Source organism: Rhinopithecus roxellana, chromosome 8, assembly GCF_007565055.1.
Source record: "Rhinopithecus roxellana isolate Shanxi Qingling chromosome 8, ASM756505v1, whole genome shotgun sequence".
Classification (NCBI taxonomy): domain Eukaryota; kingdom Metazoa; phylum Chordata; class Mammalia; order Primates; family Cercopithecidae; genus Rhinopithecus; species Rhinopithecus roxellana.
In genome coordinates, this window is record NC_044556.1 from 112,105,427 (window position 1) to 112,120,314 (window position 14,888).

At 37.0% G+C, this 14,888-nt stretch overlaps 2 protein-coding genes across 2 annotated transcripts; one reads left to right on the plus strand and one right to left on the minus strand.

Annotated features, from left to right (window-relative positions):
- Positions 1–297: 297 nt before the first annotated feature.
- Positions 298–10,676, minus strand: LOC104681135 (olfactory receptor 14A2). The gene is made up of 2 exons (XM_030934943.1): positions 10,660–10,676; positions 298–1,252 (listed from the first exon to the last, which is right to left on the minus strand). Exons 1-2 carry the CDS (start codon positions 10,674–10,676, stop codon positions 298–300), a joined length of 972 nt encoding a protein of 323 aa, XP_030790803.1.
- A 1,943-nt stretch (positions 10,677–12,619) lies between these two features.
- On the plus strand, positions 12,620–13,564 carry LOC104681137 (olfactory receptor 14K1). The gene has a single exon (XM_010387355.1). It carries the CDS (start codon positions 12,620–12,622, stop codon positions 13,562–13,564), a length of 945 nt encoding a protein of 314 aa, XP_010385657.1.
- The last annotated feature ends 1,324 nt before the right edge of the window (positions 13,565–14,888 follow it).

Consider the following 14,888-nt stretch of genomic DNA (forward strand, 5'->3'; position numbering starts at 1 on the left):
AGACCAAAGATGAAAACATCATGTTAAACATAACCAATTCGTTCAGAAAGTTATAATACAAAGGCAGAAATGCTTTGTCATAGAAGAATACCAAATGATTACCCTAACACTCTATGTTATCCTGATGTAATGCAATTAAGTGACCTTAGAAATAGTCAGTTAGGCTCTTGAGTATTTATTTCTTCAGGGAAAAAATAATGTATGTTGCTTTCTTTTCTTAGGTCTTTCCAAAGTTAAAAGTAAGGAAAGTTTCTCGTGATCTGTAAGGTACTGTATCATTGACAGAACTTGAAAGTGTTAAATGAAGTAAGCCTCCTGGCCATATGCGTTTTGCAACAACCTTATCAGAGCACGTTTCATGTCATCGTTCCGCAGGCTGTAGGTTACAGGGTTAAATAGTGGAGGCATCACAGTGTAGATCACAGAGAATAGCCTGTCAATAACAGATGGTGAATTCGAAGGTGGCTTAAGATAAACAAAATAAGCAGTTGTGATAAAAACAGTGAAAACAATGAGATGGGGGAGGCACGTGGAAAAAGCTTTTGACTGACCTTTAGTGGTAGGGATCTTCAGTACAGTGGAGAAGATATAAATGTAAGAGATCACAATACAGATGAAACAAGAAATGCTTAAACACGCACTAACTCCAATACCTGCATAAATTACCATGAGTGTTTCAGAACAGGAAATCCTTAGTAATGAAGGAACATCACAGAAAAACTGTGGGATCACACTGGAGCCACAGAAAGGCATGGAAAATGTGCCAGCTGTGTACACAGTACCAAAGAGCCCTCCAATGGCCCAGGAAACACTTGCCATTAACACACAGATGCCAGTATTCATGACTACCTTGTAGTGCAGGGGACAGCAGATGGCTACATAGCGGTCATAGAACATGGCAGTGAGGAGAAATATCTCACCTGCTGAGAAGGAAGTCATTAAAAGTAGCTGGAAGGCACATGCTAGAATGGAAATGGAACTGTTGTGGGTTAGGTTGTTGACAATGAATTTTGGGATTGGAACAGACACCAGGAAGACATCCAAAAAGGATAAGTTCTTCAGGAAGAAGTACATAGGTGTTTGGAGCTTTATGTCTAGGGTAGTGAGAGTAATGATGAGAAGGTTACCCATTAGGGCTGCCAGGTAAATCAGTAGGAAGAGCACACCGTATAAAATCTGCAGCTGCTGGACATTAGAAAACCCCATAAGAAGAAATCCTGTCACCAAGGTGACATTGGCCACACTAGGTTCTCTTCAGTGCCTGTTAAGGTGAGAAAATATGCAAAAAAAAAAAAAAAAAGGAGAAAAAATTAAAAAATTAATCTATACAGACTAGCAAGAGTCATATTGATATGCAAAAATACTCACTGGAAAAGAGTCATGTACCTACCTAAAATAGCTCTCCATTTACTTAAAACTTCATTGTTCATTTTTTAAGATAAACTCCATGAGTAATGTGCAAATTCCATTAGACTTTCTAAGAGTTTTACCTAATCTATAGCCTCAAACTTAATTTGTTCCAAGACACATGTAACGTGACTAAACACAGAAGCTTTTCCAACCCACTGAGAATTTGCACCAAATTATTATGATGCCATGCTTCATGATGAATCCTTTGCTTTCAGAAAAGCAATCCAAAGGCCCATGTCTTTAGATTGTGTTAGTATCCATAATATCCTACACAGGTGCAAAATGTCAATTATCATGTGATGTTACAAACATAAAGTCACACCTACAGATGTATTGAATAATCTCACATAGGTAAATAACCTTTTCTATTCTAATGATAGTAAGCATGGAAAAATAAACTCGGATTTGTTGTTCAATGTTTGTATTATCTTGAGGTCATACAATTCTAACATAATGAATATCTCATTAGTGAAGTAATAAAAAATGAATTATTTAGCAAAATTTCATGTTTTTTGAATGTGCACATGTGTACTAAAGCCACATCGTTATAAGGGTGGTTGATTTGTGTATAAAGGAATTTTGACAGGGCACCATGATAAAATGACTTTCCCGTCCTAACTGAGTAATTTTTCGTGATCATGGTCAGTTTTCCATAATTTACTTTGTAAAACTATCAAATATCCTCTTTCAGTGTTTAAAATATTTCCCTCAATTATTAGTTACTGATGTAGAGTTATTTATTCTTTATTGAAAAGATCAGAAAAATGTTCCATATATATCAGACCTCAAACTAGATGGTAGAGATTTAAAAAATATACAACTTTTTTTTTTCTAGGAGCTTGCTGTTAATGGGAGGAGGCAGAAAAAGAACAAGTAAATTAATAAACAAGATAAACTCAGATTGGAGCAGGCATTACGAAAATATAAAGGTGTTATTTTAGAGATTAACCAGATGAAAGGGCTTTCTATATGGGTGACCTGGGGACTGACGACAAAATGAAGAGAAGAAATACAGGACAAAGATCTGTAGAGAAGATGCTTTAGGAAGAGAAGCTTAAAAAATAAAGTAAAGGTGATGGACATTTGGATCACATGTGGAGAAGCAGTATACAATGAACCTGAAAAATGTGGTAGAGTGATTAAATAATTCTGAAGACATTTATTAGCTTCAATGGTCAGTCTGGAGAAATACACAAGGAAGGACAAAAGGGAGGAGGAAGGATAAAGAAACTGGCCATTAAATTTAATTGTTTTTTTGTGTGCCCTAAATTTCCTTTATATCTACAAGATTTTTAAAATTTTGCTTTGGAACAGACATTTTACCAATGGAAATTTGAAATTAATACTGTATAATAATTCCAATTCCTCAACCACATGTACACAGGATTACTCATCAGATGTCCTTAAGGAGATAATTCCATCACATCTACACAAGAGTAGAAATATTTCTCCCAGAATAAAAGATTTAATTTGTCAGTTGATTACGTGAAATGAAAACAAAACATCTAGCTTCCTTCATAAACTCCGTGTCAACATAGCACATGGTTCCATCTCTAGACTTTTGATAAAAGACTCAAAGAGCTCTGCAAAGCTGTGGGAGTTTCTTCACGTGGAAGGATGCATAGGACCACAAAGAGGAAGGCTGCTTGCCTTTCTTTCATTTCAAATTTGACATAATTTGGAAACTTCTATAGTCAAAGGGACTGCAACAAATTATTTTTAAGGCACTTGGCTAATACTTTAGAATTCCCCAAAGAAAAATGTCTTCAATATTTTCTGAATCACCTTGTTAAGTGATTATCTCTTCAGACCATTAGCATTATAATCACATGTGTTTTCCATAGGGAGGAAACAACTGTTTGCAACGTAGGTCCAGAACACATTCTGAAATACACTGTTAGGGACACGACTCAATCTTTTAGCAGAAAAATAATAAAGTATTCAAATATTCCCTTATCATAGAGTTATAGGCTATAGGACAGTGGTAACCAAACTATGTAATATACTGCATAATAATCATTTGAGCACTTCACTAAAAATGAAGACTCCTGAAACATACAACAAGCCAACATAACATAGATTTGCTTATAGCTCTGTTCCCCTTTAGACTAAGAGTTTATACTAAGCCTATGGTTAAGTTACTTAGAATGGTTTCTTTTTATTTTCTTTTGAACATGGTTATGTTTTTCATTTGAAGTATAGTTATTTCATTTGATTTGGTTTGCATTTAATTTTAAAGCTTTTTGTCCTTTACTTTTGTTGACAGCTTTTATATGTAAAAAATCCATATGCTTCTCTGATGTAAAAATACATACAAAAACCCCACAGAACACTATTCTCAATGAAATGTCATTCTCTGTCCTTTCCACCCCATTGCTCAAGATCTACAGAAAAGCAATTTCAGGGTTTACTGGTTTACTGTCCGTATGTTTTAATTTTACAAAAAAAGATTTGCTCATGTTTTCTTGTTACTTATAGCACGCGAAGTATACTCCCTTACATTTGATTATTTAATGTACTAACTGCTGGCAAACATTAGATACAGTTTATGGAAACTGCCTTCATTATCATTGTTTTTTCATGGTTGAAGAATACTCCAGTGTAAATCAAGGTAATAGTTTATTCAACAATTACTATATGTTTTGGTATTTCGTTTTCAAAATTTTGTCGTTATAAACAAAGCTGCCAAATGGAAACTGTGTGAACATGTATGAAACTACAGGAGGTACATCTTCAGGGAATCATGTAAATGAGTCAAAGGTGGCTCCTGTAGGTTGGCCCTCACGTAGTTGACTTCTTCGCAGCAGGCTGTGAGTTAGCTCAAACGCTGGTGACACTAAACTCAAATCCTTACACATCAGTTGATTCAAACATAGCAGAAAAACCTCACGTTTTAGTCATATATAACCGGCCTATTTCTACTCTGCATAACTGCACCCAACATCTGTTAGCCATAATTAAAATTAACCCTGGGGCTACAAAACACTTTAAACCACTGTTTGAAATTTATCTTTGCCAGATAATTTTTGTTTTTTGCTGTTTTATTTCCTCTTTCTTTTCCTCCGTTTCTTCTTTCCTGCCGTTTTTCAGTGATTATTTGAATAATTTTTAAAATTACTTTTAAAATTTTGTTTTCTAGCTGCTTTTTATTGTGTGTAGCTGCCCCGGGAATGAGAAAATATACATACTTTTTCTAACTCTACTTATAATTGATAATGCACTCCTTCTTGTAAAATAATATCTTTGTAATTTACACATGTATTAGGGTTCTCCAGAGAAACAAAACCAACTGGATAAAAAATATATATATTTGGAAATGGGAACTCTGATGTTGGAGGGCCAGGAGAAGGTTGCTATTCCAGGCCAAGAAGAGAGTGTGAATTCACCTTTCCTCTGCTTTTTTGTTCTATTTGTGCTCTCATTGGATTGGATGATGCCTCTCCACATTGGTGAGGGTGAGTTTCTTTACTCAGTCTACTTATTCAAATATTAATTTCTTCTGGAAACACCTTCATAGACACACTCAGAAATAGGGTTTTACCAGCTATCTGGGCACTCTTTAGCCCAATCGAATTGACACATAAAATTAACTCTCATGCCCCATATATGACCATGTCTGATACGATTAACTTTTTTTAGTATTTCAGTATATTTCTTGTATTATTTATTTCATTCTAAAGATCTTACTTCAGTATATCTTACAGGCAGTTTTACTGTCAAAAAATTCCTTTTAGTATTTTTAAATCTAGTGCTATCTTTATTTTTCCTTCATTCTCAATTTTATTTTTGCTGGACATAAAATTTTTGATTGATAGTTGCCCCTCCAAACCTTTCAACCTTTCAGTATGCTGAGGATGTTTTCTATTCTCTTTGTGTAATCACCATTTCTAATGAGAAGTCATTCATTATTCAGAGTATTTTTTCCCTTCATGTAATATATTAATCATTTTTTCTTGCTGCTTTAAAGATTGGTGCTTATACTTTGCTTTCAATAGTTTTATTATTATTTATTTTTGTTTGAGTTATTTTTGTTTGTGTTCTGACTGGTGTTTTTTAGCACCTTGTACCTACAGATTTCTAGTTCCCTCAGATTTTAAAAAATGTCAGCCATTATATCTATAATTATTTTTTCTGGCATGTTCTTTTTTCTCCTTCCAGTTCATCAGCTTATATAATTTATATGCTCTATCTTCAATTTCCTTACTCCCTCAGTAAAATTTTAATTTCAGAAATAGAAATTTTCAATTTTATAATTTCTATTTGGTTATTTTTAAAATGTTTCTATTTCTTTGTGGAGAAATCCCATTTGTATACTGAGATTTCACATGTATTGAAAACATTTTTTTTTCTTAATTGAGACAAATGACCAATATAAGTATCTTTGTTTGTTTGCTTCAGCATCTGGTTCATCTTGAGTTTGGCCTAGATTTATTTTCTTTTCACATCTTAATGGGTTTAATTTTTAGATTCCTCATATGATGGGTAGAATTTATCCTGAATATTATGAATGCTGAATTGTAGAGATTCTACATTTTATTTTATTTTTAAGTGAGTATTATTTCTACATATTAACAAGCCATTTCTTGATTGGTCTTGAACTACAATTTTTATTTCATTTGTCGTAGCTTCCATTTCATTTAGATCTTGGTATGGCTGAATATCTTTCGGTCTTTCTGTGCATGTGTGATTCAGGGGTAAGCCAGAGATGTGGGTAGAAAGGGTTTGACCTAACTTTTTTTTTTTTTTTGTATTTTACTTTAAAGATCTCTTCACTCAGATTTATAGTCCCCAGGCTTCTCTTTTCTGGCGCCCCAATCCAGAAAAAAAAAAGATCTATCTCTATCCATTTTGGCCAGCATCATAAGCTCACCACTGTTGTGTTGCTGTGAAAACTGCACAAATCCCAACACTGAAAGCTGTGATGGAGGAAACTAAATGGTTAAGCGCCCTTACAACACTTCTCCAAGTGAACAGAAAACTTTGGCCACAGTCTGCCAGCACTTATTCAGGTGTTTTTTGTACTATGTTTAGGTTTCACATGTGCTTTCTGTTGGAGAAAAGGAGTGGTCTGAGGACCTCTTTCCTAGTCCTTCTTATTTGGAAGTAAAACCTCTCTTTTGGCAAAACCGAGCATGGCCTTACCAAATGACCTAGTGATTTGGTCCCTTGGTACTTACCCAAGTGATTTGAAAAGTTATGCCCGAACAAATCCTGCATATAAATGCTTATAGAAGTTTTATTTATAATTACTAAAACTGAAAGAATCTAAGTAGTCCTTCACTAAGTGAGTGGATAAAGTATACTTCAACAATACAGCAGAATGGTAATCAGCAGTAAAAAGTCATGAGATATGCACACAACAACATAGATGAATCTTGGATGCATTTTGCTAAGTGAAGAAGCAAGTCTGAAAGTCTGGCTTCTTTCAGACTCAGCACGCCCTTCCCCCAGGCAGGATATGTTTGTAGTCGAGTCTTTTTGCCTGCAGTGGTCCTTTGATCTGGGAAGGCTCTGGGCATGCTATGGTTACTTTTCGCACCCTTTTGCCAATCCAGGAGGGATTCTTTCTTGGCTTATTTGAGAACCTTAGTGGGGTTGCTAGATATAAAACCGATGAAAGTACGAGGTATCTCTGAGACTGCGGCCCTCAGGAGTTTCTTACTCTCACACCATCCTGAGAGCATTCGGAAATTCGTCAAAACTTGTGACCCTTCCAGTTTATTATTTCTCTGGCTTTCATTCCTACTTAGCAGATCTTATCTGTGACTCTCTATATTCACCTGTCTCTCTAGATTTAAGGATTAGTGTCCATAATAACAGACTAAAGACAAAAAAATGAATAGATACAGTTACCTGATTATCAGAAAACAGATTTGAAAGATTTGAAGAAATTTGTGACAAAAATCCTTAGTAACCTGGTATTGAAGGTAACCTCTTAAACTGATAAAACACATCTGAAAAGAAACAAAAACCAAAGAAATGCATTGGACTATGGAACCATTCCTATTTTACAAACCTTCTGAACCTTAAGGAAAGGCATTTCCTGTTTATCTGTTCAATCATGGTACCTGCTCATTCTACTCCCTCACTCCGTGTCCTTTCTAGCCTTCCTCACTCTCCCTATATAACAAAATCCCTTTCTGCCTGACCATTTAGACGACTACAGGTATCATGTTTGGGGAGATTCTATTGCAATAATCTTTTTGAATAAGTTATCTGCTGACTCAAAACCAAGAAGAACAAAAACAAAAACCAACAAAATGAACAAAAGACAAAACCCTGCAACTAATATCATAGTTAATGCTGAAAGCCAGAATGCTTATTCTGTAGATCTGGATCAAAAAGGATTATTCTCTCACCACCTCTATTTAGCGCCAAGTAGTGAAAAAATGTGAGGGAAAAAAAAAAAAAAGAAAATGAAGAAGTGCAACTTTTCCTTGCAAAATAAATATCTACATAGAAATTTTGAGAAATCTACAAAATAGCCACTAGAGCTACTATGTTAGTTAAGAAGGTTGCATGATAAAAATCAGACTGTGACATGGTATTAAAAAAAATGGAAATGGAAAGCAAAAGCAATACCATTTATATTATGTTACAGTTTGAACTGTGTCCTTCCAAAATTCATCTGCTGAAGTCCTAACCTCCGATACCCCAGAATGTGACTGTATTTGGAGAAAAATCTTTTAAAGAACTTATTAAGATAAAGTGAGGCCTTTAGGGTGGTCCTCCATCTAAATTTATTGATGCCTTATAAGAATAGGGATTAGGGCACACAGGGAGACCTAGGGGCACGCGTGCACAGAGACGACCACGGGAAGAGGCAGCAAGACGGTGTCCATCTGCAGCGCGAGGAGAAGATTCAGAGGAAACCAAGGCAGCTGACGTTTTGGTCTCAGGCGTGTAGCCTCCGGAAAGGTGAGAAACGCCCTCTCACCGACGGCGTGTTTAAGTCACCCCATCTGTAGTATTTTGTCGTGGCAGCCTGAACAAACAAATACAGATTTGGATCAAACTCATGAAGTATTTACTGATTAATTTAACAAAATGAGCTTGGGGTTTGTGTACTGATGTGCACTGAAATAACAAAACGTTTCTGAGAATCTTTTAAAAACTTAGAAATGGAGGAATATGCAATCTTTAATGCTCAAAATACTCAATGTCGCTACAATTACAGTGTTTTCTACACTGATTCTAGACCTACTGAATCTAGAATCTACCACTCTAGATCTATTGAATCTAGATTCAGTCCCTGTCAAAATCCCTAGGAATGACTTAAAAATTGATAAGCTAATTTTTAAAGTGTAGATAATGGTGTCCTGTGGGGTTGGATGTCATATGTCTCTTATGAAATGTCATAAAATGATGAAGAAGAAGGTCTAATCTAAACATCAACTTCGTGATGAATGTGGAGTGTCCACAAGAGGTTGCTGGATGACAGCAACAAGCTCTAGGCAGCATAGAGGCTGTGTCCACCAGGATATCTACAAAGTCAGTCATTCAAAGCAAACTAATGAGAAAATAACTGGAAATTCTGTGAATATAAGAAGAACATTACAAGATCAAAATCTGAAAACAAACTGCACCTCATCCCAACCCTGGAGAAGACTCTGCTGAGTTTCATTTTGTTGCCGCTTCCAAGAGAGAAGCCTGAACTTGTAGGATGCTCATGAGGATGCCACTGGCATCACTTGAGAATGAAACAGATGTTGGAAATTAGGTGCTCTTGGGAACTTTGTATACAGGCATCTCTAGTCATTTGTGAGGATCTGCAGGGATGCTGTCTTCACTGGAGGCTTAAATCTATGGTGAGAGGGGAGTTGAAAGATCCAAGAGAACTGTGATGGTTCAAGGACTTAAACAAATCCCTCTTGCAGACCCCAAAGTCAGAGCACTGCATCTCCCAGTGTCCTTCTCAGTTGAAACTGGACTGAGATTATTACACTCAATTTAAAGATTCTGTGTACACACGCCTAAATTTAAGTTGTTACATGCAAATGAATGTCTAGGATCCACTAGTCACATATTATGGATGCAATAAATAAAGGTTTATTCTCATGAGACCCAGAAAGATCTCTTTTCCGTCTCACTGGAGGAAAAGGTAGTGGCATCACCTCTCAGATCTGAGGTGGGAGTGAAGAGCTGGGTCTCCAGGGCTTTAAATCCTACGAAATAAAATATAAGCACAAGTAAAAGTGTGACCTCCGGGGAGAGTCCCATGTAGTCAATGAAAGTCTGTTTAAAGCTGCTTTAAAAGCCTTGCTCCTTCATAGAGAATGAAGTGCCTGGAACAGAGGACACCAAGCAGAGCTTGGAGACTGCACAAAAGAAACAAATACTGATACAGTAGAGGGCAGAAGTGGTCAATCGAAATCATTGTGAGTTTAACCCGGGGAGCTGGGGTCTTGAAGCAGGAATCAGTAAGCTATAGGAAACTGTTTGCAGCGTTCACTAGCTCTCCCTAAGAATTGAAAACTAGAGCTCTCTTTGAACGAAAACTGTGAAAAGAAGTCCTAAATTACTTAAACATTTCATTTTTATTTTCTTATCTTCTGAAATTATTTTAAATGTAGAACTGTTTGGGAAAGCATTCTCATCAGCCTTTGTTATGAATACTGCTTCTATTGATTTTACTCAAGAATGGAAATATTTTCCGGAACTGAAGATTCCATATAGGCCTCCCCTCCCCTCCCCTCACCTCTCCTCCCCTCGCCTCCTGTCCCCTTCCCTCTCCTCCTTTCCCCTCCGCTCCCCTCTCTTCCCCTCCCCTCCCCTCCCTTCTTCCTGTTTGCTCTCTCATTCTCTTCATTCCTCATATTCCTGACAAAAGTGACAAAATTTGTTGTTAATATGATATAGAAATGGTAAAGAAACATATAAACCTGAACTTACTCTATTCTCCCAGCCTCCTTAATACCCGTTGATTTTAGGATTATTTTGTGCATTATAAGTATTTTCCAAGTTTCAGATTGATTGAGACTCAGGTTGCATATTTTTATTAAATTATGTGGAATTTCCCTGGACCAAATAAGTATATAAATATAATGAGGCAAAGCTTTATTGTTATTAATGTTGTCTGTAAAGAAAAGCACACAGACTTTTAAACTAATGCTATCACTCATTTCATATGTAATCATGTGAAATAAGGTGAAACACAAATCAAAAATGAGATTGAAGGGATAAAAATCTAGCATCGAAGTCAAACATCATTGGGGTGGGAGGAACTCAAAAGGACACTCAGTCACTCACTGAGCTCCCCCGGCCATCTCAGACACGCAGGCTGATGCCACAGAAACCAGGATGGATGGTTTGCTAGTTTGGAGGTAGCTCCTGGGGTATTTTGACACTGCTCCAGGTTTTATTCCCCCAGCAGGTTGAACAGAGGAGGCTTTACGTTCGGGGCTTCCATGAATTAGCTCACGTTAAAAGTTATGAGTCAGGCTCTCCATTATTGTTCTAAAGCTAGGGCCAGTGCTTTCTCCAACAAGAACAACCAAAGTTTGCAACACAGTATGAAATTTCTGTTTGCTCATGAGTCTTTTCAATTAAAAAAAAGTATTTTATTTTATTTTTGTAGACATAGAGGGATCTCATCTTGTTGCCCAGGCTTGTCTCAAACTCCTGGCCTCAAGAGATCCTCTGGCCTCAGCCTCCCAAAATGCTGGGATTACTGGCATGAACCACCATGCCTGGTCCGTTTTCAGCTTCAAATCACTTGTTAATTCAGTTCTCAGAAAGTCACCTGTACTGAAATGGACATGTTATATGAAGGTTAGAGGTACAACTGCTCATCCTGGAAAAGCTCTGTTTATTCTTGCTCATCCTCTCAGCTGTGTCTGTGTGTGTGTGTGAATAGAGAAGGGGCAGACTGTATGTTGTAATGGCCCGCTACATTCTATTTCAGTTGAAAAACTGCTGAACAACAAAGTGAGAACTTCTTGTGTCTACAAAAGTAAAATATTTTTTAAGTTGAAAAGACTCAAGAGCAAATGGAAATCTCATACTATGTTGCAAACTTTGGGTGTTCTTGTTGGAAAAAGCACTGGCCGTAGCTTTAGAGCAATAATGGGGAGCCTGACTTATAACTCAACATGAGCAAACTCATGGCTGCCCCAAACTTAAAGCCTCCTCTGTTTGGCCTGCTGGGGAGAATAAAACCTAGAGCAGTGTCTGCACACCCTAAGAGCTGCTTCCCAACTAGCAAACCGTCCATCCTGTTTTCTGTTCTGTGTGTTTTAGAGATGGCCTGGAAAGCAAAGGGGAAAGTGAAAAAATTGCCATTGAAGTGATACTAAAGTAAAATCAAGAGAGGTTCTAAAGACAAGATGATCTGAGGGAAAAACATGGCCAAAACTCTCCCTCCCGCTTGGGTGTGCGAGTGATCTCGGATGACAAGCTCTGAATGTCTTTCACATAAGAGGCACACTGCATCTCTGGTTAGATGCAGTAGATATCCCTGTCTGTCGCTTCCTGTGGTTAATTAAATCTTTCCTAGAATATTATGTTAATCATCTGGCTAAGTCTCAGGTTTTGTTCTTTTCATGAAAAATGACACTATATATTTGAAAACTGATTTGTGAAAATAACTTGAGTACTTTTTAATTTTTGTGCTATGCTATGTATATTGAGTAAAGAAAGAAAAAAATGATACTATAATCACATTTTCACTAAAGGAGTAAACTTTAATGCAAAAATGGGAGAATAATCTTAATATCCTTCAGTGAGAAGGGGATAGTAAATTAGAGTATCACCTGATGATAATGACTATTTTAAATATTGCAGTAAGTAGCAAGCAGAAATTTCATTCATAACATTTAATACACACAAAACTACATTAACCAGGATATTTATACATGAAAAGGTATGCCCTGTTACAGTTATATATAATTGCATAGCCAACCCTGTAATTCCCAATGGAAATAAAATCACTCAAAAGTCGTTTCAAGTAATGAGGGAGATGAGTGAAGTTCTTTGCTTCTTTCACAATGAATCTTAGTCCAGGACTACTAAGTGTTAGACTGATATACCCACAATTGTTTTACACGTGAGTCAATGAGAAATATAAATTGCTTGATATTTTTAAACTTTTTGTCTAGCTCTTGATGCTATACATATCTTCATTCAATAAATGAAGAAACAAATGATATTTTTTAATATTAGTATGACACTTATCTTCCTTTACTCAATAGGGCCCTTATAATTTTGAATTATGACCAATCAGACTCAGATGATGGAATTCTTGCTTATGAGATTTACTGAGAATTGGATGCTCCTGAGGCTACACGCTGTGCTCTTCTCATTGATCTACCTTGCGGCTGTGCTGATGAATTTAGTCATCGTCCTCCTCACGATTCTTGATCGCCGTCTCCACATGGCAATGTACTTTTTCCTCCGACATTTGTCCTTCTTAGACCTGTGTCTCATTTCTGCCACAGTCCCCAAATCCATCTTCAACTCTGTCACCTCCACTGACTCCATCTCCTTCCTGGGGTGTGTGTTGCAGCTCTTCTTGGTGGTACTGCTGGCTGGATCAGAGATTGGCATCCTCACTGCCATGTCCTATGACCGCTATGCTGCCATCTGCCGCCCCCTGCACTATGAGGCTGTCATGAGCAGAGGGCTCTGTGTCCAGTTGATGGCTCTGTCCTGGCTCAGCGGAGGGGCCCTGGGACTCTTGTACACAGCTGGAACATTCTCTCTGAATTTTTGTGGCTCTAATGAGATACATCAGTTCTTCTGCGATGTCCCTGCCCTATTAAAGCTCACTTGTTCTAAAGAACATGCCATCATTAGTGTCAGTGTGGCCACTGGGGTCTGTTATGCATTTTCATGTTTAGTTTGCATTGTGGTTTCCTACGTGTACATTTTCTCTGCTGTGTTAAGGATATCACCGAGACAGAGACAATCCAAAGCCTTTTCCAACTGTGTGCCTCACCTCATTGTTGTCACTGTGTTTCTTGTAACAGGTGCTGTTGCTTATTTAAAACCAGGGTCTGATGCACCGTCTATTCTAGACTTGCTGGTGTCTGTGTTCTATTCTGTCGCACCTCCAACCTTGAACCCTGTTATCTACTGTCTGAGGAACAAGGGCATTAAATCCGCTCTGAGTAAAGTCCTGTGGAATGTTAGAAGCAGTGGAGTAATGAAAAGATGACTGAAGTTGAAGCTGGGAAGTAACTTTTGTTGTTGTTGTTGTTCTGCCGTCCACTAGCTGTTTAAAATTCTCTTTTGGAATCAAAATGTCATGGAGTCTTGCTACTGATAATCTCAAGTAGTCAGTTTTAATAGAAATAGAAAGCAAGTATTTTCTAAAGGTTTTGCACTTTTTTTTTTTTTTTTTTTGAGACAGAATCTTGCTCTGTCACCCAGGCTGGAGTGCAGGGGCGTGATCTTGGCTCACTGCAACATCTGCCTCCAGGCTCAAGCAATTATCATGCCTCAGCTTCCCAAGTAACTGGGATTACAGGCGTGTGCAACCACGCCCAGCTAATTTTTTAATTTTTAGTAGAGATAGGGTTCCGCCCATGTTGGCCAGGCTGGTCTTGAACTCCTGACCTCAAGCAATCCATCAGTCTTAGCCTCCAAAAGTGTTGGGATTACAGGCATAAGCCCCCGGGCCCGTCTCTTTTCCTCTGCTTCTTCACTTTACATCTCTTATTTGTGTAGAAATAATTAAAGTTTTCCTATGACACCTTCAATGATTTTTACTCTTGCTCTAAAGATCCACATGCATTACATGAGATTTGTATGAGGTTCTCATTCCTCAAAAAGCTTTCATCTTTTCTGGCATTCTCTTCAGTTAGTTCCTGCATTATTGTCCTAGATTTTGCATTGCATCTCAGGTTTTATCGATTCGACTTTTTTTATAGCTTCTGATTTTCACTATTTGGTAAAATTGTAATTTTAACTTAAAGTTATGATTTCAACTTACTTTTAAAGTTTAAAAAATGCACTCAATTTTATTGCATTTTACCTGTTTGATTCATGTGTCCTTGGTAGATTTTGTACAATTATCTAAACATTTAGGAAGATGATTTTCTCATGTCTTTTTTAACATAAATTATGTTTTGGAATAGAATATTTTTCTCTTCATTAAAACATCGTTTTATGTAATGTGTTGATTCCTGACTTGTGCAAATTGCTTTCATAATGTATTACAATTAATGAAATAGCATTTAGCACTGTTTCTAACATTGTGATAAATTCTACATTTTCTGGACTTTTAATATTATATAACATTTCAAATACCCTAAATGTGTAGAATTGTTTTCTACTCCTTGCTGCAGGAAACAATCCTGTCACCCTATTTGTCGTCTCTCTGCTTCTTTCCTAGAGATGGAAATTAACGTTTGTTGCCTAACTTCACTGTATCAGACACTTTTGCATATACCACCTTTATTAATCCTCTGATGTGAGGCAGCATGTAATACAGTTAAGCAGATGGGACAGCCGAGACTGAGCATCTTTTTGTTTATGTT

Excerpts from the sequence above, each read along its gene's own strand:
- LOC104681137 (XM_010387355.1), top strand. The coding sequence starts at position 12,620 with ATGACCAATCAGACTCAGATGATGGAATTCTTGCTTATGAGATTTACT.